At 31.3% G+C, this 22,340-nt stretch overlaps 1 protein-coding gene across 1 annotated transcript; it reads right to left on the reverse strand.

Annotated features, from left to right (window-relative positions):
* Nucleotides 1–1,142: 1,142 nt before the first annotated feature.
* LOC147071170 (uncharacterized) lies at nucleotides 1,143–5,182 on the reverse strand. The gene is made up of 3 exons (XM_085948543.1): nucleotides 5,107–5,182; nucleotides 2,350–2,463; nucleotides 1,143–1,240 (listed from the first exon to the last, which is right to left on the reverse strand). Exons 1-3 carry the CDS (start codon nucleotides 5,180–5,182, stop codon nucleotides 1,143–1,145), a joined length of 288 nt encoding a protein of 95 aa, XP_085804669.1.
* Between the last annotated feature and the right edge of the window lie 17,158 nt (nucleotides 5,183–22,340).

Here is a 22,340-nt window from a genome sequence, read left to right on the forward strand (position 1 = left end):
ATTTATACATTTTTGATAAGTTAATATATTTTCCTCGAAATTGGTTTATTCGCCTGTGGCGCTAAAAAAACGTTACCTGCCCATATCTTCAGACGTGTGTGTCAGATGTTTAAATATTTTTATTGCATATGTCCGTCCAAGCAGCTATATAAAAAAAATAAAATGATAATATTTTCGAAAAAAATATTGAGACCTTTTGAGAATGTAGTAATTCAGTAATTCGATTCATATTTTTTTTTCATTTATGCATTTATTTTGTATGGCTCATTTGGCGTTTTTTCGATTTTTAAGATTAACCTTCCTTTACTTATCACTCACAGATTTGTTAGAATTACCTTTTCTTCCAATTCCAATTTTGAATTTTCACGATCGATCAAAATTGTTTGCATAACATTTTGAATAGGATTTTAATTTGTTTAGATTGACTTAGATGTCAGAATTATTAATTTCATTTTGTCATGTTGTATGCCTAGATTTTTTTTCCGACCATGTCCGATCCTAATAGGATCATAAGGGCCTCCACAAAGTAGACGTTTGTATTAACAGATTTTTTTTTTTTTTTACGAGAAATGGATGTCAGCCACTTGCTTAACCTATTAGGTCCATACCCTGACTCACACACAGATTGATAAACAATGTGTATACTTGCCAGACCCAGTATTCGAACCTGGGACCCACGGCGTTATAGTCCAACGCTTACGCCTAGATACAGATATTTTAATATTGAAGAATGTAATTATTATTGTTTTGTTAAGCATGATAAATGTGTATTGATAAATGAAGCGACCTCGTGCTAAGTCGGGTGTTTCAGCTAGTTGTCATTATAAATATTCAATTTACGTAATTGTACATACTAGTGTGCAGGCTGTTAAAAAAATGCCTACATCTTGACAATATATAGTGCATTAAAAGTTTACATATTTACTAATAAGTGTGAAATTTCAAACGAATTATAATGAAAACAGAAAAAAAAATTCATGTTTAAAATAAAAATTATAAGCACTTACGATTTACATGGAATGAAAAGCTACACAATAATAAATATAAGAAAATTAACCTCTTTCATAGGCATACACTTAAAATCAGTCTTTTATTGAAGAAGTTTGTACAAATACTATATTATAGGGTAATTATTGGTAAAGTTAACAGCAGCAGACCATCATGTATTCATAGTCGTGGCACAGACCAGCCCCATTCAGTGGACAATGCAGCTGTTGGGCACATAGGACTGGCAGTTTATCTGAAATAAATAATAACCATTCATTTATCGAACCTAGTGGATACAATAGGTATCAGTGGCAAATGGTGGAAGCATCTGTGGAGATCTGACATAAACAGTGCAAACTAAACTTTGTCAGTCATATTTATTTGTTGCCACTGAACTAATACTCCGTTTAAACGTGCATAGATTTACTGCTGATAACGTAAACTGTAAACACGTATTATCGTCCAAGTTGCACGATTGCATGCACGGACCAAAAAAGTTCAGTAGCTTCTTAATTTTCACGCAATAATTTGTACTTGCATGACGGATGCGCATGCGCAGTAAAACAATAGTGGAGAACCTGCCGGAAGAAATACGAATTACACGGCACAGAACATTTTGACGTTTACCGATTATCTACGAACCTGTCAAATAGCACCATACAATAGTGACAACTTCGCGTCTCGTTTACGCTTGAAACATTAAATTAGATATTCAGTCAGCAATTTAACATGTAAACCTAGGGGCGGCAGGTTATATGAAAATACAATTTGTGGCAAAATTTTAACGTTAACTATATATTATATGGGTACGTTATAATGAGCAAAGTAAATCCTGTGTGATGCCGTAATTTTTTTTATCGCGTCGATATTTCTCGTAAGTTGTCGGCTATTGTTGGCCTGCTTCATTCAGCTGTATGAGAAAGCGGATTTGTTGCCCCTCTTTTAATTTAATACCTCTATGATGTAAACAGTTATTATCACGAAAGTTTAAAAACACACACTATTTGTGCAAGGTGCAAGTAAATCCATGCACGTGTACAGGCGCTATAATAATACAAATCGCCGATGGTATTGGTTAGATTTTAAAATTCAATACAATCCTATTTTCGCAGTCTAAAAAGTATTCAAAAGCACATAATACCTACAAATCATCATAAATTAATACAATATTCCCATTGTGAGTTTATGATATTCTATGTCTATGATATATTATTTATTCGGGAGTGGATCGTGGGGGTAGGGGTTATGGACTAGAAAATGTTGCCAGTGCCTATGATGGATATCCAGGTTAAAACCCGTAATTCTTCGATCCAAAAGCCTTTCTAATACCAAAGGTGTTGAAACAACACGAAATATTGTTACCTAAGAATTTGGCACAACCACAGCAGTATCCATGAATTATAGCTTTGTCATCCTCGCATGATAACGGTGGACACCCATTGCATTTCGCTCCAATGCCCAGGAAAGGTATGTGAACTAAAATTGATAAAAAACAGGTTTATTTTAATATAAAACTAAATATTGTGTAAGTATACCTACACCTAAATAAATGTACGGAAAGGCCATGTTTAAGGCGAATCCTCTACCTACCAGTGGGTCTATTCTATACTTATCGAACACTAAATTGATAAATAGTATCAAACTTAGGGTAGGTTTGTATCAAAATATTAGCACTTATTGTAACAATTACACGAAGCCGGTTTTTATTGTTGCAATAAGTGCGATATTTTAACAGCAGCAAGATAGGTGCTGTTAAAATATAGCACTTATTGCAACAATAAAAACCGGCTTCGTGTAATTGTTACAATAAGTGCTAATATTTTGATACAAACCTACCCTAAGTGTGATAATATTTTTCACTTTATCACTTTAGCGGTCGATAAGCATAGAATAGACCCACAGAGGCACCTAGAGGATGAAGCTTGCAATTTGAGACTTTTTTTTGATAATTTACAATTTAAACTTTATTAATTAATAAATATGTATTTATATGAAAACATTAAAAAGAAAAATATTTTTTATTTTAAGTAAACTTAAAATTTTAAAAAGTATGAATTTGTTTAAAGGATCCCATCTTATTATTACATATTATTTTATGGTAACATTAAAATTATTAAAATGTAATTAAGAGATTTTTGACTAATTGATATTTTTTATAATTATTTTAAAAAACATTGATTTTTTTTAAATATAAATTTGTATTACTTGAAATCCTTTTTATTTATATCAAATCGAGCTTCAATATTGGGATCATTCCTAAAATTTAGGTTAGATTAGTAATAATAAATGTATTAAAACACCATATTTAATTCTTATACATACGAACCGATTTTTAAAAATTGTTTGTACGGCTGCATAATATTTTCTTTTCCGAGAGTCCTTGCAAAATTACCGTCTTACCTCTAGCGGGAAAATTACTAACTAAAACTTTTCCGAGTATTTAAGAATCGCTCATAGATGTCGGTAAAAGGAAACTTCATTTATCCAGCATAATTATATTATTACAAAAACAATATTGAATATCTACGTAAGTATGTAGTTATATTATTATAATAATATATAGTTCGTTTCTAATTTTAGTACATAATTAAATGATATATAATAACAGTATAATATCCGTGTTTACGATCAACCTAATAGTGAGTTTTAGTGAGTCGATAATTATTATGTTTTTCATGAACATTGGTATGTGCGATCAACATTTTCTACAACATTGTTAAATATTCATTTTTTACTGACCCGCGCAATGAACAATTTTCAGTCATTATTCTTGATATCCGCAGCGAAGTTATTGTGTCGCTAAAATGTACAATAAATGATTGATACCTACATTTTGTCAGTATCAAATATTTTTATTACATAAAATGTGAATTGCGCAAAATACCGGAATTCATTTGAAATTATTAGGTATTACACATGGTTCTTAAAATGTTTTACGGCTGTTGGGTATATTTTACATAAGATGTGAAATTGTCCATAAAAAATGTTTTATTAGTTGTTTTTATATTTATGATTATGCAGCTATTCGTGTTTTGGTTAAATTACGTAGGTATGTATGATATACATAAATACTTTTAATATCTTTACGTAGGCAAGTAGCTACCTTATCCAAAACGACTACCTGCTCTATCTACCTACAATATTTATTCTAGATGTTAAGTTTATTAAAAAATGCGTATTATGAAAACGTAGGTATTTTTTAAAAATATTTCTGTAGGTACTTATATCCCCGTGTGTTATCGACGAGTAGCTAAATAAGCTGTTGAAAATATTTCAAACCACTAAAAGGTTTTTTGATTCCAAATGATAAACATAATTTATAATAAATTATTTGTCACAATAAAATTTGATATCGCATTTGGGCTTTTTAAAAACAACGACCTCGCATGAGGATTCTATTTCGAAAAACAAATTCACATATTATCTAATATAGTCAATATCTAACAAAAAAATATGTAGGTACCTACATACAAATTCTGTATGTATAATTTCACAAAATATGTAATCCATGAAACATACCAACATCATACAGGATTTTTTTTAAACCGCTCTAATGTTTCGCAGAGATCAATGATTCAAATAAATGGCGATTCAACAAATTTTCTTTTAAAAACGAGTAACCTGTAACTACAATGCATCCAACCACTTTTGGATGATTACTACTTATTTAATTGTGGTCAAAAAAATAATTCCAAATCAATTATTTATTAATTATAAAAATGCAACAAACATTGTATGTATACCATGGCTATATTTATTTATTTAACAAGTTATATCTTCATTTCTATTGTGACTCCATTATAATGGGAAAGATTAAAAAAAAAACTGCAATGTAGTAAGCGAGAGAGGCCTTCATTACTTTGCGGCATTCGACATAGATCGCTAGTTAAATATAATATACAACGATGTCTTCAATTGTAAATTACATACTTATACAATTTTATTATTACATCACAATAGGTAATTAAAATAATTAATAGAGAATCTATGTATTTTTTTATTTTCAAATTAATAAGAACCACAAAGAATCAGGTAGGTAGGTATAAATAATTTTAATTTGGGAATACTAAAATAAAATTATCTATGATTGGAACACTTTAATATTTTTCAAAAACTTACATCTGGGCGCCTTCCTCACACTCAAATCGAACGGATTATGAAGAATACTGTCGACGCCGACACTAATTGCGAGCATTAGAAAAAGCACAGCAATTCCACAACAATGATTTTGCAATCTGAAAGCCATTTCACTTGTTCGGCGTTCTGAAGTAAACTGATAGCACATCCGACGGTCCCACCTCTTATTAAAACCTCTTATTTTCACAGATAAACGAACAAATTCGAGGAAATTATCAGATACGTTTGAACTTGCTTTATAATAGCTTAACACTTTCGTTACCAGTAGAATATTACATTAATTATAAAGCTATCATTTTATATACCCAGATTAATACTTAGAATAGATCTTTTTTGGCTAAGTACGTTTTTTCCGCGACTTATGTATACATTTATGTGATTCAAATAAGCACTCTGCCATTATAGATGGCATTGATTTGTATGTCGTTGAAAGCGGGAGTGGTAGTTGTTTATTCTCCCAATGTGCTGAACTAACCTATCTTTCTAATTAGAAAGACAGTTCAACCAAATCGCTTTGGATATTCATATGTACTTACCACACGTGTGAGGGCTGAGGAATACCTACTTTCTTATAATTAAGGGGGGACGTGCGCCGCGTAGGTCAAAATGGAGGTGTTATGCTATTTTCAAACCATGATCCTGGACATTCCTTAAACGTTATAGATAATCTATTTATATAATTTTGAAGCCTTATTATCCTTTATATTTATTTTAAACATTTGATGACTGCATAAAGTATTTTTATTACATAAAATAGTATTCTTTTAAACATCTCGATCTAATGTTTTAGAATATAGTCATATTTCAGTATTCCCTATCTTTAAGGTTAAATGCAGTGTGACGCACTACATTAACGTTTTACAAATTGTGTCAGGTCAAATTAAGTGTAGTATTAGCGATTTTTCTATTTTTAATACATGAGTACATCGCATAATCATATGATTTAAAATTTTAATAGTCATGAAGTATAATAGCCCCGCAGGCGACTTTTTTACCGTTAAAACAATTTTTTAATGTGTGTTTATCATATCGTCTCTGTTTTGGCAGAACACAGTAACTGGAGAATACTAGTTTTGAGTAATTTGACTTTGAAGTTTTTAAAATGTTTGAAATGGTCTATCATGTGAGTTTATTAAGTAATCGTAAAAAGGATGACTTTAAAATAAAGACTATTTATTAAGAAGGTTTCCAGACGGTAAAGTTTGAAATAAGGAACATTTTGGTATAACTAACTCAATATGTAATTTTTTCGAATTAGTGTCTTCTGCCAGAACAGTGACGATATATTATATAATCACTATTAATAATTCATTTGTAAATAAATTAAATAATGTACCTAGGCAACTCAGCGAATGATAGTAAATGCTATAACAATAATTGATTATATAAATCGTATAAAATCGTATTAAAAGGAGTATCAAAATATTTTATTTCATAATTGGAACAATTATTTTACAAATAAATAATATATAAACATATGAGTACCTTGGTATCAAAGTGGGACAAAAGCCATCTCCCACTAAATTCATGTTTTAATTGATTATGGTAGTGTGCAAGTGATGCTGTTTTCAAAAAATCCACCAAAAGTATCAAAAACGGTAGTTTTTATAGAGATTTTTGAGTTTAAAGTTGGTATGTTATATGAAAAACGGACAGTTTTCACACATGTTTGTGAGTCTCCTGTAAAATTTTGTAAATGGCTTATGTCCCACTTTGATACCAAGGTACTCATATATCTGAAAATACCTATTACAGTGTTAATATAAAGGATGCCACAATTTCATAATGGTATGTTCCAGCAAAACAATCAAACCTTGTTTAGTTACACCAATATTATGCAGCAGAGTGGGTCAAGGTAATGCGTCATAGAAGAAGAAGACGAAGAAGAAAGTAACTGTGATAAAACTTATGTTTGACGAAAGAGTTCGACCTTTCCAAAAATCAGTAATATTGAGGAAGTGTTTACTTATGTTAAATTAATTATTGGGGCCATGTTTATGGATGGCCTACTGATCAAATAATACTCACTATTACTGACATTGAATATAATAAAATAATTATTACTCTACTATTACTGATTTCACTTATTTTTTTATCCCGTAAGTTAAGTTGTGATTATATTGAGATTCACGTCGCGTACTGTCACGCTGTACGGCGACAAATTTAGTCTAGCCCTATTGTTTCATCATTTTGTAGAATATTTTGAACGAACACGATCTCTCTAAATTCAATGATGAAGTAGCCTAGTAATGAGTCTCTATAAATTCAATAATACTTTGAACAGAACCCAATCTGCAGACCATAGATAATAGACAAAATTATTATAGAAAATACATAATACCAATCGCTAAAAACAAAAAACACGCGATTTCGACATAAGTCGCAAATGTGAATGCATGTAGAAAATGATATACAACGTTCATTGAGTCATGCAGGTGTCGATGCAGTGCGGTACAACATGAGGCGACCTCATTGTTTTTCTGGTGATTTCGGCAGATTTTGCTAACTGAAAATGTTCGTTTAAAAAGTTTCAAAATATGCTACGAGATGGGAGCATCAGTCTGATGACATTTTAAACACCAAGAAAAACGACTTTACACACTTTTTTCCCGTAGCGGCAGCTTACTGCGACGTCACGTGATAGTACGCGACGTGCAGCATAATATAATCACAGTTTTATTGTCACTATTGTTCATTGAATTAGCGCTCGCGTGCTCCAGTATATTATATTTCTTATGTAGTAAAATGAGTTTGAACTATATCGAAAGGATTTTTTTTAAATCAATCGATGAACATCGACAGCGATTCTAAAATTATTTCAGAATGTTTAAATTATTACTAACTAGCTGAAGTACCCGGCTTCGCACATGGTCGCTTCGTGGTTATATTTATCTTAGATATTTAAAAAATAATAGGAGGTAATTATTTTTTTAATATTAAAATATCTATGTAATACAATATGGCAATATGAAAATAATTCTAATAGGAGTAAAGGTCAAACAAAAGAACACTAAATTAAAATCGAATCCAAAATATGAAAAGGTTATTACCTAATGTTATTAATATGTAGTAAAAAAAAATCAAAATTTAATGGAACAAACAAACAACAAACTTTGTATTTTATATAAAACTAATTTAGAAACTTTCACATGTGTGCGCACAACAACTGACAAAAGTTTCATCGCAATCGGATGAATGGTATAGGAACGCATACGGGACTGACAGACAGACAGACATTCATTTTTATATATAAGATATAGCCTATACTCTTCGCGCAAGTGCAAGCAATAAGTTGACAAAGTTTTATCGCAATCGGATGAACGGTATGGCAGCGCATAAAATACGAACGAACAAACAAATATTGATTTTTATATATTAGATTATAAAAAATAGTATTTTCTCCCATGTAAATTTTCTTCGTAAATAAATAATATAAGAAACTGCCGGTAATATTCATTTTTTTGTTTACAGATGCTTATACTACCCCACCCGGAAATTATTTGAAAATGGGGTAGACCGATGAACGGTATGTACCTAGTAGGTACTGTCTGGTCTGTCACGATTGTCCGCTCATGAAACGTCACTTTAGGTCGTTGATTGGATTCGTAGCCTAAATACAATAACTCATTTATTATTCGCTAACAACTAAAATCAAATATCGCTTTCAGTAAGGTGGAACGACTGCCGAGAACACACGGTAGGTTTCGCAAAACCAAAACAAACCATTACAAGATAAAAAGGACTTTTTATATACAACGTTTTTAAATTTTCTGTTGAATTATTATGCTCAATATGCTCAAACTTGTACTTGATATGAAGTAAATAAAAAAACAAACAAATATAGAATACTGAAATGTCATTTTGATTTCCATAGTAACGCACGTATATATTAATAATTTAGTTGCTAGGACCGCAACCGATAATAGTGGATTGGATTACCGATTTCTTCCGAAATAACTTTTCATACAAAACAGAATTAACTGAAAATGAATTCAATTCTACTTAAAGATGGCTAAAAGTATTAAAAGATTGCATTGGCATCGTGTTCTGATATATTCTAAAAGTTTCAAATGTCTAGCTTGTTGGGAAGTTAGTTAAAAATCGATTGCAAGATTTGTAGTGGATAAACAATCACCGGACAAATAAGAATACGAGCTAATAAAAACGTTGTAAAATTAAATTGTTCGGTGGTGACATACTGACATCTGTATCTGGTGATATTACTTACTTGCGATTTTAAGTGATTTGTCATATAAATAACGATAGCATTGGATGAAAGACCTTTCTTTTGTAATACTTTGTGTTTTTATCTCAGTGCAGTCCTGTCACAGTACATTAAGTCTGAAGCTAATATAACTTACAGCTAATATACTCAATCGCCTTCGTTATCCTTTTTTCAGCTCCACTTTCATACATTTGGGATTTTCGCGATCTTCATAATAAATGGTTTTCTTCAGAATATTTGATAATAATAGATATTATATCATATTATTATGTATAAATTAATATATATTATGATAAATCTTTCCCCATGTCGTAAAGTAATTGGAATAATATAATAATATTTTGGAGGCTTCCACTCACACGGGTACCATAAATCTTTCATCGTCATAGATGAAGGTAATATTTTAAAATTAAAATATAATAATTCATTTAACATGTTGTGCTTTAATTATTGTATTTTGTGTGAAAGGGACATTTTTGTTTTTGTATAAATTTGGGGCGGTAAATTTGAGCTAGCACCCTGATTATATGGAACATAACGCACTGGCAGTCTTCGTCACGGTTGTGTGTACGATCTCCTTTGTAACTAGGACTTGGCGTGTCTATAAGTCTATAAAACTTTTAAATAGGCTAGTGGGTGAATGAATGCTGTAAATGCTAACCGTTCACAGCTGATGTAAAAAATATTGATTGACATTTTGTATGTATGCATTTTTATTCATCGTTGTCATAGAAACTGTTTGCAAACTAAATTACATTTTTAATAAACCATTTATTTTATTCAACGAATAATTCACAAGATTTTGAGAATGTAACATTCCATGTTATATTGAACATACATAACTTGAAAACACTAGAAATAATTACAAGATAAAAAGAACTTAATATAGGTATAAAACGTTTTTAAATTTTCTGTTGAATCATATAAACTTGACTTGACTAGCTTAAACGATCAAAAAAAAATATAATTGATAGAAATAATACTGAAATGTCATTTTGACAATGATATTGATTTCCATAGTAACGGACGTATATAGTAATATTTAGTTGTTAGGACCCTAGCAACCAGTAATAGTGGATTGGATTACGGATTTCTTCCGAAATAACTTTTCATACAAAACAGAATTAACTGAAAATGAATTTAATTCTACTTAAAAATGGCTAAAAGTAATAAAAAATGCATTCGCATTGTGTTCTGATATATTCTAAAAGTATCAAATGTCTAGCTAGTCGGGAAGTTAGTTAAAAATCGATTGCAATATTTCAATTTATGTATGTTAAAATACATTTATTTAAACGAAATGAATATATTTATATTAACATCAATCGATGTAGATATAGAATCATAGATTATAGACAAATAGTATGGACGACATGCTTACACAGAGAAAATAATATACTTATATAACATATTATTTTTAATTATTATCAATTGTTATACCTATTCAATACTGAATTTACACAAGATATAAGAATGCTGGATATTATAAATACAAAAACATAATTTTGAATAACCCCAGAATCGTTAAAAAACCGTAGAAAATAATTTTCAATATCAATGTCTATGAATCATGTGAATTAATCCTAATTCCTTTGATTGATTACAAAGCGTGATTGCTCCTCCATTGTTTAAATTTAAATTGCCACAGTGAATGTGATTGTAAGTATGAACTCGCTTCATTCATACATGCGTCGGTAGTTTAGTCAGTTTAGTGGATACGACCACTGAAAGACCACGGAAAGGTGTGACAACGAATCCGAATCAGCCATTGATGTACTTGTACTACATCAGCCCAATTTTTTTCTACGATTTCGGCAGAATGAACGGTTCCAAATTAGCGGAAATTATCGCGATAACCAAACACCCAACTGGATGGTCAGTGATAAGTTAAATAAAACTATTCTTCCGATTTAATTAAATTATTAAAAATAATAACACAGTAGGTATTAATCATGTATTATATTCATATAATTGTATTGACGTGTGGCATCTATATGCGTATGTATATTATGGGTGCATACACAAAATTCTAAGAAATTTCCCTACAAGCCTAGCCTACCGCTATTAGTGTCTCATTTTCTTTTCATTTCTCATTAAAATAAATTATCTGTTTACCAGAGACTAAACGCATAATCTAGAAGCCGTTAACCTTACTATTATCTAGTAATTAGTAGGTCTCTAATTAACATTGTTTTGAAGGTTTCAATAATCTTACTACGCGTCGAAGTCTTTAAACTCTTATATTATTATGATTTAATAATGTAAGCATTGTCAACAGTTTCAGTCCCCGTTCAAAATCATTTTAAGATATATAGTGACCTGTTTTGACGTTTTTAACGTATATGACGTATAACATAACGCAAGTACTTTTATTCGCGGATTCTTGCAATTTACTAAAGCGGAACCTTCAGAAGAATAATCAATGTGATACAATTATTCCAAAATGTTTATTTTACATTACGTATGGCGATGTGTAAATATATTTTGTCATAGGTAATAAACAGAATACAATATTATTATTAGTAATATTTTAGGAAATATATTATTTTTTTATTATTTGTGTGAGGTGATGTCATATGACTATAAATATTATAATATATTATAGGGGAATATAGGTATATTCGCACAATTTAATAGACTGGGGATGGCGAACCTATGGCACGCGAATGTTTTATTTTGAAGAGAAAAGAAATTACTTACTGTATATTAAATATTTAAAAATAATGACGACATAGGCATGTGTATTTTCTTCGGTTTTTCATATTACGTTTACTAATCGATGCGCAAACGGAAACGATGAAATTCATGCGTAGATGACAACTCGCATTGTATAAAAAATAGCTGGTAAATCCTGTTCAAGAATACAATTGCATCGGTCGGTTCCTAGGACCGGGCAATTAAAAATAAAAATATACAATCAACAAACCATTTGAAATTATTAATTATCGACAGTCATTCAAATAATAACTGTTTGTTATTTTGCCTCAAACATAATCTCTAAAAATGGAAAACCGTTCAGTGATGGAAAATATAACATTAATAATGAAGAGTAGTTTAAATGCTTCCACGATATCTTTGACAATTTTGAAAACAACGAAAAAATATTCAAATAAAAAAAGTTATGCATTCGGCTAGAAATACGGTATAAGATAGAAAATCAAGAACTCAATTGTAATTTTTAAACTTTTCTAATGAAATTCTTAAAAACTATTTTTTATAAAACTTTCAAAAACCTTGTTTTCGCCGTGAGAAACTGCTTGGCACGTCAGACAATCGAAAAATATTATTTGGGAAATTTTGGCACGCGTACCTACGTAAAAAGGTTCCCCAACCCTGCAATTGACTATTTTCACAAAGCGCTGACAACATTTAAAAAGATGTTCGTCACATCGGAAATGGATGACATTCACAAATCAACTGAAACTGTCAAATGATCGATTTGTACTATGGAAAAAGTAGTCTTCACGTATCAATATACTATTGTAACTAATTAATCGTAAATAAATACAAAAAATATAAAAAATAGGTTTAATGATTTTAAACAACTTTTTGACAAAACATAAGTATGTATCAGGTCGGTACCTACTTTCAGATTCAAATAATATTATATTTAAAAAGTGTCATTAATTAAAAGTTATATAGATGAACTGTAAAATACATAGGTAGTGTTATTTGGTTGTAGATTTATATCAAATAATGTAGGATTGATAGCAGCACATATTATATTCCATTAATCTATTAACAATTTGTTAGAGATGATCTTTATATTAGGTATTAGGTTTGAATGATACTGGGACATCTGTATATAAATAAGAAAGATTTCATGTTATACACATTTATATTTTTATAAAAATCGATGATTTTTTAAATAAATATAAAAAATATTAAAACGATGAATTAGTCAATAATCTAAACGTTAAAAAATTGAAAACTTAATTTAAACTAAATTTTAATAATAAATATGACCATAAAATATAATGTAATAATAAGATAAGACCCTGCAAAGAATTCACAATTTTTTACAATCTAAGTTTATCTTCGAATTAAAAAAAATGATTTTCTTTAATGTTTTCAGATACATATTTATTAATTAATACAGTTAAAATTGTAAATTATCAAAAAAAAAATGCAAGCTTCGTATTTTTCCGCTATGTTCTCTGTTGCCATCTTCTTAGTTCATATCACGTCATCACGTCATCATATCACGTGAATAATTGTATTAATTTTTATTATTATTATATTAAGGTTTTATTTATTACAAAATGCAATCAAAAGAAAAACAATGGACATGATTCACTATTATTCTCAAATATTTTGTAATATATATCAAACATGTCCAAAAAATGAACTAAACAGGAAAAACTTATTTTAATAAATTAATCATATACCTACGGCTTCGTCATTTTCCATATCTTTCTCACCATTGTCACGTTATTCAGACTGTAGTTTTGTGTAGGGTGGTGTTTATAGAAAGAATGGTAAATAGGTGGGATGTAAGGAAGCAAATCATGCATTTTTTTTTAATATCAGTTACCACTCGGCGATTGGTATATAAAGGGGTCTGGAGTAGGGATTCCAATCCCGGGATCCCGAGCTATTTTCGATACCTATGAATCCCGGCATTGGTAAACATAATCCCGAAGTTTTCGGGATTGATTTTTTATCATTCTTTATGGAAAATAAAATAAAAACGAAAAAATAACAGAAAAAATACTTTTAATAACAAATACCTCAATTAGAAATAAACTGAGTTTAAATGAAGTTTGATTTATACCCATATGTAAGTTGCCGATTCATTTTATTTTTTCACATAAATTAATAAAAATGAGAAATATTGGAAAAAAAACAATGCTTCGCACCTTTAACGAAGTAATTCCGCCATGATCTCATACGTTTTATGGCAGTTTCATATTTGGCTGACTAATTAGACTTATGAAGCGGAAAGGCCATAAGTATACCATAATTTGCTTTACTATTTTAAATCTCGCTAACCCATTCATTAAGTCTTTACTATCAGAAACAGCAATCTCATATTAAATTCAGATTATTATTTATATTACAGTATTATTTACTCCATTAAGCTTATGTATTTTCAAGATTGAACGTACACAATATTAACAATAAAAATGTCATAAATAGTATAAATTATACTAGATTTATTTTTGACCGATTTTATCAATGTTATTTGTAAATATAAAAAAATTATATTAACTATAGAAAAATGCCAATCCCGGAATTGTCAAATTGTAATCCCGAAATCCCGAGATCAGAATTTTGGCTCGGGATTGGATTCCCTAGTTATGATATTACGTATTTGAAATAATAAAAATTCTGACAATCGGTACCACAAGGCAGTGACGAAAGGTGACTTTTGGAACGAGATAGGCTGTGGAGATCAGAGAAAAAGAAATAAATCAGGTACATTTACGGGAAATAAGAAGATAATACGATATTACTATTGATAGCTACACACTAATTGGATTGGATTCCCTAGTCTGGAGTCTGGACAATTGTGTTCCACTGACAAGCTTTCTGTGATCATATAATCTTCAAAACACGTGATTGCACGTCTCAAAATATAATATCGTAGTTTTTTGATTTTATGAATGATACAAATCAACTGATTAACATCTGATATAAACCATTCATAATGTATTTTCCTATTTCAATTTTGTATTCAATAAATAATTCTTTTTTTAATTTTATTTTGTACCGTTTTGAAAAATAATATGGTAAGCCTAAATTCATAGAGATAACTAGAATATGGCTTAGATAGGTAATACGTACGTACAGTAATATTTAATAGTTGATAAAAATCTTATACACTTACACCATTATGCACTTTATGATCTTAATCTCCGTTGTAACTGCTTGGATTAAACTCATGTAATATAGTATTTACTTAATATTCTATTTCATAATGGTGAAATTAAAAAAATATTAAGTTCATTTACCTTTGCCATGTGTCAAAATGTAATGGAATACCTAACTGCATTGTCGATATTTTTTTAGTGAGAGATAACATAAAAAGTATCTATAAATAATGATAAATCATAATATATTATTTATGGCCCCCACATACTGAAGCGGGCCCCAGACTAGGATCTTTGGTAACCCCCCTGCCTATCACTAATGATAAAGACACATTACACTTACAGTATGGTTTTCCAAATGGTGTACGCGGAAAAATTAATGTGTATATTTTTGTTGTATATTTTAATACATCAATTTGAATAACGGAGATGTCGTGTAACGATACACAATTAAAAATTGTATCGTACAACCACGTCATAATTTTAAATAATAACATTATTGAAGGAAAATAGCGCCGCAGGTGACTTTTTTTACCATTAGAGCAAATTTTTGATGCGTGTTTATCTCACTTATCTGGTCGAGACACGCCACGCCGGGCCCCTCCTGAGCCCGGGCCCCCAAGCTAGAGCCCTGTCAGCCCCTCCTTGTGGGGGCCATGATATTATTATTACTTATACATATTACAATAAAACCTCGATATAACGGACTAATGCGGGTGAGGGGGTGTCCGCTTATCCCGAAAGAATGTTATATAAAAACACAAACAATATCCTGAACTTAGATAAATATCCAGACATACCCGTTGTGGAGTGACGTTAATGTTCGATGTCGACGCGCTTGCTTTCGGTAATTCTTAATTTTAAAAAAAGAATCATTTTTTTTTGCAATTTTGAAGTCTGCTGTTTTTATAATCAACTCTCTAATATTAAAAAAAAAAAAGAATGCGTGTAATATAAATATGTAGTTGAAATTCGTTATCTGACGAAAATCAATAAAGGTTATTACCTATATCAGGGATTCTTAACCTTTTTGCGGTTTCGAGCGCATTTAAGATTTGGTATAATAGTGGCGGGCGCACATCGGATTTCTAAAAAATAAGATTTAAGTATAATAGCGCCTGTACACATGCATTGAATTACTGTCAGCAATCGTGCTTATTTTAAACTATCATAACAATTAATAACTGTTTACACGTAGAAGTGCTGACTGTCTCTCCAATCTCATTCTTCAAGAGTAAGCGAGACGCGAGGTTGTCATTTTATACTATCTGACTAAGCGATCTTACCTCTGAGAACTTTGTTTTTGGGCTTGTTGTTTCTTCTTTCTCGCTATTTTCACTACCATCCTCATTTTCCAAAATCATAACTTCATCTGCTATTTCACTTTCGGTCATTATGTGATACCCATTGTAAACTTATTGAATGAAATAATAAATGCATCTGTTCACTTCGAGTAAACAAATTAAACTACTGTGCAGCTGTGTGAATTAGCGGCTAGCGTTGCAAACGTCAGTGGTACATTCAGTCTACTAGCAGGACGACATTATGATTCGAATTCGAGTGCAAGAGGTATGACGTGATTATCGTCCGCAGAACATTGTTTACAAACGGTGACATTTGGGTCTAAACATAGGTATATAACATTAACATGAAGTTTTAAACAATTTTAAGATTTGACCGGATATTTTGACCGTTATATACGAAGTCCGTTATATCGAGGTTCCATCGTACTTCTTCTTGGCTTCTTCAAACAACTCTTTCTACAATGTGAGCGCTTTGCTAATTATACCTATATGCACTCTAAGCATGAGACGGTCATCGGTAGCTCCATATTTATCTTTCTCTTCTCGTACTCTCTATCGGATTGCTCGACTTCTCTATTTTCTTGTACATTATCGTTCATACGGTGCATAATATGATCTTGTCAGTGCAGTCTCCCAACTCTAATTGATTAAAGCGTGTTGAAATATTTGCACAACCAGGAGAACTTATCCAAATATTTGTGCTCTAGATTTACCCATATATTATACCAGTAGAGGATTATTCTTTCAGTGGGGACCCAAAAACGGGGCTAAGCGTGGATCTAACGACCTCGCCCATACATAAAATTACGATACCACACATTATAATCATAAACAAATTAATGTAATGTACTATTTTTATATGTATTGAATTAACCCTTTCCGCAAAATCGATAGTCGTTTTCCTTGAGGATAACATAGAACCTTAGCGTGAAGTAATAAATAAATTCGACAACGCTAATTAGTGAAAATCCAACAAACAGTCCGCAAATTCCGCCCAGGTAACCTGGAAAATATTAAAACAAATCATTAAAATTTGTAAATACACGCACACGAAAAGAAAAAAGTAGATCTTAGAAGGTAATGGAAATAATACCTTGCGACCTCACGGTATAATTTTTTTCTTAAGGGGGGACATGCTCGTCGAAGGTCAAAATTGAGTTTTTATTGTATTTTCAAACCATGATCCTGGACACTCCTTAAATGTTGTAGATAATCTATTCATATAATTTTGAAGCCTTATTATCCTTTATAGTTATTTTAAACATTTGATGACTGCATAAAGTATTTTTGTTACATAAAATAGTATTCTTTTAAACCTCTCGCTCTAATGTTTTAGAATATAGTCATATTTCGGTACATAACTGTGCAGTGGTGTTAAGATTTTTTACATTTATTAATTTTTACACGCATTTATAAAACCATTAGTATAATTTATTACGAGATAATTTTTGTAAAATATTCACGATAAAAAATTATATTGATAATCTCTGTGATCCCAAATTTGACAAGAATTAGGCATTTTATTATTCAAAAAATCGGCAAGATTAACACATTTGAAGATGATTCTAAAGATATAAATTATAAGCTATGTCTTTGACCATTCAATTGTGATAAAAATTTTATGAATAATGATTGCTTTATAATAATTATTGACCTAAGAATAAGGTAGTGTTTTTTTGAAATACGCCATTTCTTTTGTCATTCCCTACTGGTTAAGCTACAACATACGGCCGTAGCCATACATTTAAAAACTATAATTAAAGTAGGGAGTAAAATTATGTTAACGCGCGTGTTTGAACATGTACCTAACCGAATTTTTTTAAATTTTTTTTTAAACGGTACATGTTCAAACACGCGCGTCAATATCATTTTACTTCCTACTTTAATTATAGTTTGTCAATTTACGGCTACGGCCGTATGTTGTAGCTTAACCACTGGGGAATGACAAAAGAAATGGCGTATTTCAAAAAAACACTACCTTATTCTTAGGTCAATAATTATTATAAAGCAATCATTATTCATAAAATGTTTATCACACTTGAATGGTTAAAAACATAGCTTATAATAAGTATCTTTAGAATTATCTTCAAATGTGTTAATCTTGCCGATTTTTTGAATAATAAAATCCCTAATTCTTGTCAAATTTGGGATCACAGAGATTATCAATATAATTTTTTATCGTGAATATTTTACAAAAATTATTTCGTAATAAATTATACTAATGGTTTTATAAATGCGTTTAAAAATTAATAAATGTAAAAAATCTTAACACCACTGCACAGTTATGTACCGAAATATGACTATATTCTAAAACATTAGAGCGAGAGGTTTAAAAGAATACTATTTTATGTAACAAAAATACTTTATGCAGTCATCAAATGTTTAAAATAACTATAAAGGATAATTAGGCTTCCAAATTATATGAATAGATTATCTATAACGTTTAAGGAGTGTCCAGGATCATGGTTTGAAAATACAATAAAAACTCAATTTTGACCTACGACGAGCACGTGGGCCGTTAAGGCTATAACTTCAGTTGAGGCATAGTCTAAAAAGATCGTGACTAGGCGATACGCGGATTGTGCGAATGACGCATGCCGAACGAAATATAATGTGTCACAACAATCCAACATGCGTCCATTTAATGTTATGTTTATTGTTATATTACTGATAATAATAGCATATTCATTGGCATGTTTTCTTTTTTAAGTACATACATAAAGTTTTTTAGTCATCTTTAGACGATTTAAGAATATTTTCATCCGACGCCATGGCAAAACAAATCGACGTGCGGACACCTCGACTGTCCGTCTCCAATTGGCGACTAGTGAGACATTTCATCGCACCTACTGTTGAAAATTACTTGCCGTTTCACTGAAGTACGCTCTTAGCATAAACATGTGACTCCAAAATAGCATAGGTTATTATTATAATTGTAGATAAATTACATAGTACGAGGGTGGGTCAATAATTCCTTAGAAAAAAGCATTAAAACAGTTTTGATTTTTGTATTTTTTTTTTATTTCTCAACATAATCTCCTTGGAGCTCAATACACTTGGTTAGACGTTTCTCAATTTTTTTTAAACCGTCAGAAAAATAAGTTTTCGGAAGGTCCTCAAAATAAGCATTTGTCCGATCGATGACTTCTTCATTTGAAAAAAAACGTTGTCCACTTAGCCATTTTTTTAAATTTGGGAAAAGGAAAAAGTCACTGGGGGCTAAATCTGGCGAATACGGTGGGTGGTCGACCAATTCGAACTTCAATTCTTCAATTTTAGCCATTGATCGTAAACATGTGTGAACACGGGCATTGTTCTGATGAAAGAGGATTTTTTTCCTGTTTAAATGAGGCCGTTTTTCTTCAATTTTGTTTTTTAGCTGGTCCAATAAAGATGCATAATAATCCCCTGTTATTGTTTTTCCTTTTTCCAAATAGTCAACGAAAATAATTTCACGTGCATCCCAAAATACAGTAGCCATAACCTTACCAGCTGATTTTACGGTTTTCGCCTTCTTTGGACATGGTTTGCCTTCGCAATCCACTGCTTTGACTGTTCTTTCGTCTCGGGAGTATAGTGGTGTATCCATGTTTCATCTACAGTCACAAAGCGACGAAAAAATTTATCCGGATTGCGTTGCATGAGCGACAACAGGGCTTTAGAGGCCACCACCCTATTGCGTTTATTGTCGACTGTGAGCAAACGCGGCACCCATCTTGCAGAAATATTTTTCATGCCCAATTTGTCATGTAAAATAGAAATGACGCTACCTTTTGAGATCCCTGTAACCTCAATTATCTCACGCAACTTTAATCTTCGGTCACTTAACACCATATCGTGGATTTTATTGATCATTTCTGGTGTAGTCACCTCTACAAGACGTCCTGAGCGTGGTTCATCCTTTGTTGATGTACGACCACGTTTAAATTCATTTAACCAGTTATAAATAGTTGCAAGTGAAGGAGCAGATATGCCATGAACTAAATCCAACTCATTTTTTATTTCCTTTGCTGTTAACCCTTTTATATTAAAATGTTTAATAACAGCTCTAAACTCAATTTTCTCCATTTTCCATTTTCCACAAGCAAAATTTTTTTTTAAATGTACGAGAAACACACAACAACCCGACCAATCTGATTGAAACTTCGCAGCATACTGAATCGGTAGTGCCGCTGCATGAAAACAAACCGCTTACAGTACTAGTTGCGCCACCTGTCGGCTTTTCTAAGGACTTATTGACCCACCCTCGTATTTGTGTTTGAACTAAACTATGCGCAAATTTCAACTACTGGGATGGTAACATAATATTATGTCTTAGAAGGTACCTACGTTGGCGTGAAATGTGCTACTGAAACTTTAGAACTGTTGAAAGTGGCAAAAGGTTGAGTCGCTGAGTGTATTGGAGTGGCATAAGAGATTTAAAAATGATTTCAGAAGCGGACAGCCAAAACAACAATGACAAAAGGATCCGAAAACCAGATCAGTTGCTGAATAATTCCACATTAATCCTTTCCACGCGGACGGTACACCTGCTGTATACTAATTAATTGGCCATTCGATATAATTAGCATGTTATTTAAATGCTGTAATTAAATAGTAATTAAAAATATTTAATAGAATGTTATATGAAGAATTGGACACGAGAACATTTCCTTCCGACTCAAAAGGTGACGATGCAAAGTTAACACTGGCCCATGAATGCGACTTCTATTCAAAAACCCTGAACATGAAACGCGGATGAAGGAAGGAGAAGAAAAATGTGGAGTATTGTTATGATTAAAGCGCATATCAGTACAAATTACATTAAATTTGATAGTAATAATAATTGTTGCAGGTAGACATGCGACATGCGTTAAGGTGCAAACAAATGTCGGTGCAAAACCATACAAACAATTAATAGTATAATTATTGTATGTATTTATTTGCGGATATATGCTTATCACTTCGTTTATGCGTGACGTTACGATTGGTATGCATGCAATTAAAGTCAAATTTATTCCTTACTCACTGACTATCTCAAACCAATAATATATAACATCCATCTTAAACAAATCTGTGTCAATGTCTCCATAGAATACGTGCAGAATACTACGGTTTGTCAAATCAATACCAGCCCTGAAACATATTATGCATACCTACTATTAATCTTCCGACCATGTCTGATCCTAATAAGATCATATAGGCCTCTACAGAGTGGAGATTTGTATTAACAGATTTTGTTTTTACGACAAATGGATGTCAGCCACTTGCTCAACATATTAGGTCCATACTCTGACTCGAACACAAATTGAAAAACAATATGTGTATTTGCCAGATCCAGGATTCAAACCTGGGACCCACGACACTATAGGCCGACGCTCAAGCCGCGCGGCCATCGTCGGAGATTAATCTTACTTACTTTACTTAAATCAATCTTAGATACCTACACAATAACACTATAAACCCTTTCTTCAATGATAACTTCATATAAACTTTAAAGCAAAGATTTCCCAATTCATTTTAGGTAGTCAGGTAACTCTCTTAAACATAACGAAACCGCTTAAGGTTTAAGCAGTGGTTAATTTGAATGCGATTATTCAAAATGAAATTTATCAGTAAAATTTAGTTTCCGCTAAAAGGCATTACTCTTACCCTTAATATAATAAGGTCACCATTAAATTAACATAATATAATATGAACATTGCAATGAAGAGTATGACTAGTAAACCACCAAGAGGGAAAAGATCTGGGAAGAGACTGCTGCTGCAGCAACCCTGGTATTAGTAGCATCAGAGGCGCACCCAGGGGGGGGGCAAGGGGCCCTGGCACCCCCAAAACATAAAAATTATCAGAATGATTTTAAATATTGAAATTGAAATCCAATAAACTATACCG

Source organism: Rhyacophila brunnea, unplaced genomic scaffold, assembly GCF_057557595.1.
Source record: "Rhyacophila brunnea isolate RB1 unplaced genomic scaffold, BYU_Rbru_1.0 scaffold_20, whole genome shotgun sequence".
Taxonomy (NCBI): domain Eukaryota; kingdom Metazoa; phylum Arthropoda; class Insecta; order Trichoptera; family Rhyacophilidae; genus Rhyacophila; species Rhyacophila brunnea.